Source organism: Gekko japonicus, unplaced genomic scaffold (assembly GCF_001447785.1).
Source record: "Gekko japonicus isolate JY-2015 unplaced genomic scaffold, Gekko_japonicus_V1.1 scaffold1073, whole genome shotgun sequence".
Lineage (NCBI taxonomy): Eukaryota > Metazoa > Chordata > Lepidosauria > Squamata > Gekkonidae > Gekko > Gekko japonicus.
In genome coordinates, this window is record NW_015177043.1 from 341,407 (window position 1) to 344,717 (window position 3,311).

At 53.1% G+C, this 3,311-nt stretch overlaps 1 protein-coding gene across 2 annotated transcripts in view; it reads right to left on the reverse strand.

Annotated features, from left to right (window-relative positions):
- Window positions 1–1,148: 1,148 nt before the first annotated feature.
- STAC3 (SH3 and cysteine rich domain 3) overlaps window positions 1,149–3,311 on the reverse strand; it is a 38,411-nt gene continuing 36,248 nt past the window's right edge. For both annotated transcript variants that reach the window (XM_015428078.1, XM_015428077.1), the window contains exon 12: window positions 1,149–2,687. In XM_015428078.1, coding sequence (XP_015283564.1) covers window positions 2,589–2,687 — 99 coding nt within the window. In that variant the 3' untranslated portion in view covers window positions 1,149–2,588. The remainder of the gene's footprint in view (window positions 2,688–3,311) is intronic.

Here is a 3,311-nt window from a genome sequence, read left to right on the forward strand (position 1 = left end):
TCCGTTTGTATTGCTTTAGCCAAACTGGATGCCATCTTGGCAGTTGATTCCATGCCACCACCCCTCACAGATGCAGTCGTCTGCTGGAGATAGATCTATTCAGAGACAAAATATCCACTTGTACACTTTCTTTTGCTCAAACTCTCCCATCCAGCCGAGAGACCCGTTCAAACACTGCTGGCACATATATTCTAAAAAGAGGAAATGAACACTGTTTGCAAACTTCTTGATGTCCATACAGGCGTCGGCTCTTCGGGTAAAGCTGAAACACAGCCAGCACACGTCCATGCTGGCAGCATCCGGACACCCAACAGGGCAAGAGACAAACTGACGTCAAGTCCTGCTAAAGGCCACTCTGCCTTGGTCTCCTTCGGTCTTCCCACCCCTCCGTAAACCTCTCTCAAATGGAAAGGTATCCTGTGGCAGAGATACAAGATGGAGATTGCTCTCTAAGGGGCAGAGGAGCGGTACTCACTCTGTGGCCCATGGAGAGCCTCGCTTGCTATCATCAGTAACCAAAAGAACCACATTTGCTTCCGTCTGTGGATTGGGGCTTACCACAGGGAGGCTTGACTGATAGCTGTTCCTCCGGCAGCAACTGTTGCAAAGGGGAAGACTGAAGAGGAGCCTGTGTCCCAACCCATGGCTGTGCCACCCCCAGCCCTACACATCAAGCCCCCCTGCTGCTTGTTAAACTTTCATAGCAATCCTGACACACTCCTGAAATCAAGGCGGTCTCTCAGCACAGGGCACTGTTCAGCTCCTACAGAGTTTCCCCCTTCAATAATCATGAAGAAGAGCAAATAGCTTTCCAACTCACTGATGGGGCTGGACTTTCAAATCAGCCCAGTGAGGACACTTCAGATACTAGGAATCAGAGTCGTGGGCCTTCTTTTCAGAGCCAGTTTAGTGTAGTGGTTAAGTGCGCGGACTCTGATCTGGGAGAACCGGGTTTGATTCCCCACTCCTCCACATGCAGCTGCTGGTGTGGCCTTGGGTCAGTCACAAATACTCTCAGAGCTGTTCTCTCAAGAACTCTCAGTTCTCTCAGAGCTCTCTCAGCCCCACCCGCCTCACAGGGTGTCTGTTGTGGGGAGGGGAAGGAAAGGAGATTGTAAGCCGCTCTGAGACTCCGAGTGAAGGGCGGGGTGTAAATCCAATCTCTGCTTCTTCATCATCATCTTCTTCTTCTTCATGGTTTCTCCCATCCAAAATTCACAAGTTCATGTGTAGCTTACACATCTTTCCATAGGGTTGATGTACCAATGGCTACTTCAATAATAACATCAGAAGTGTGGAGTGGCAGGTCTCTGGTGCATCACTGATTGCCTCATCTGTGTACTATCCAACGGTCTCAGCTCAGCATAGACTCCGGGCCCTCCCAAACCATCTCAAAGTGTCTCAACGTCACAAGAACAGTGAGCATTTGTTTTCCATACCTCCAAACTCCCATTTCCTTGTGGGGCAACCCACCAGTGATGCAAAATTTACTCCCCCCCCAGTTCACATCAACAAAGAAAGCCATCACAGTCATTGCGTACAGAGAAATGTATGTGCACACATGTTGCAAAAAAGAAGGGGAGTCTAATACATCAAATATTCCTCATGACTGAGGTCAGAAGGTCATCTAAAGGAGAAGACCTAATAAGAGTTCCTTTCAAAACAGTAGAAAAACTAAGCGAGAGGGTAAGGGGGGGAACTGCCCCACACTTTTCCCAAGCAGTCAGGCCTTCTCATTGGACACCAGTCCAAAATCCTGCTGCTTCATGTCAAGGTGGGCAGGCCACCAGGGGATAAGCAAGCAAAACATAACAAGATCCAAGCAATGCCAAGTAACACCAGAAGCCAGGACCGCCCCCCGCCAGCAAAGAGACAGCCGTTTGTCGCCAAATAAATAAACACACACACACAACCACACAAGCTTGGTGACACTCGCAGGAGACAGCAGCAAATGCCATTTGTGGAGTAGGGTTGCCAACTTCCAGGTGGTGGCTGGAGATCCCCTTGGGCTACAGCTGACCTCCGGGCGACAGAGATCAGTTTCCCTGGAGAAAATGGCTGCTTGGGATGGTGGACGTTATGGCATGAGAGCCCACTGAAGTCCCTCCCCCCCCAAACCCCGCCCTCCTCAGGTGCCACCCTCCCCGAATCTCCAGGTATTTCCCAACCTGGAGCTGGCAACCCTACTTATGGAGTCTGGCAGTCGACATGAATGATCATCTATCCACTTCCTCTGCAGACAGGAAGCAGAACAGTTCGGGCCACATCCCAGCAACCTCCATGGCAGCATCATCGAGGGTAACGGCTAACCCCATTCTGGGATCTGCCACCACTAAACCACAGAGTCCAAAGAGCACGTAGGAGAGCGCAGAGACCTTCGAGACAGTATCACAACACTTCTCGCCTTGAATGCTAGACTCGGAGATGAAGGCCTTGGCAGGATATCGTTACTCTTGAGCTACAGGCTCTCTCAGAACCCAACTCCATTGCCGACAGTCCTTGGAAGCTGGGAATCTCCCTCCCCAAGGAAACAACCTGGCCCTCTCTGGCCCAGGCTAGGGAACCACTGGAAATGCCAAAGTCGGGCCTCAAATCTCTTGCAGGAAGTCGATGGGGAAGAGCCCCACCTTGCGGCCAGTGTAGACTTTCACGTACCCATTCAGCTCCTCGCCTTTCTGAACCACAATCTGGAGTAGAGTGAAGGAAAAAATAAATAAATGAGTGAGGTTCAAAAGGCATAACGTGGTGTTCCAGGTTGCCGCCTTTCCCAAATGGAGGGAAAACGGGCTTTGCTTATTATATTAATACAAGAAGGAGCTCCATGCGGAGGAGGAGGAGAAGGAAGCAGCCGCAGGTAAGCTTCCCCCCCCCTCCCCTGGCACCAATGGCGAAGCCTGTGTGGCTCCCGCCGGGCCTGCCAAAACTTTCCCCCTCCCCCAGCACCAACGGCGAGGCCTGTGTGGCACCTGCGGGGCCCACCAAGTAGGGTTGCCAAATGGCACTCACCTCCTTGGCGGGGGACTCCTGGGCAGCTCCCGGTGCCCGCGCCGCATCTACATCACCCAGATGTGACGTCATGACGCCGGGCACGCTGGGGTGGGGCCACAGCCATTTGAGGGGAAAACTCTATGTTCTCCCCTCAAATAGCTGTGGCCTCGCCCCCAGCGTGCGACGTCACATCCGGGTGACGTGCACGCGGGGGTGGGGTTTCCCCCGGGGCCCGATTCCGTGGGGGCGGAAATCGGGCCTCCAAAGCGGGGGGAAATCCGCCCCCCGGGGGGATTTGGCAGCCCTACCGCCAAGCCTTCTCC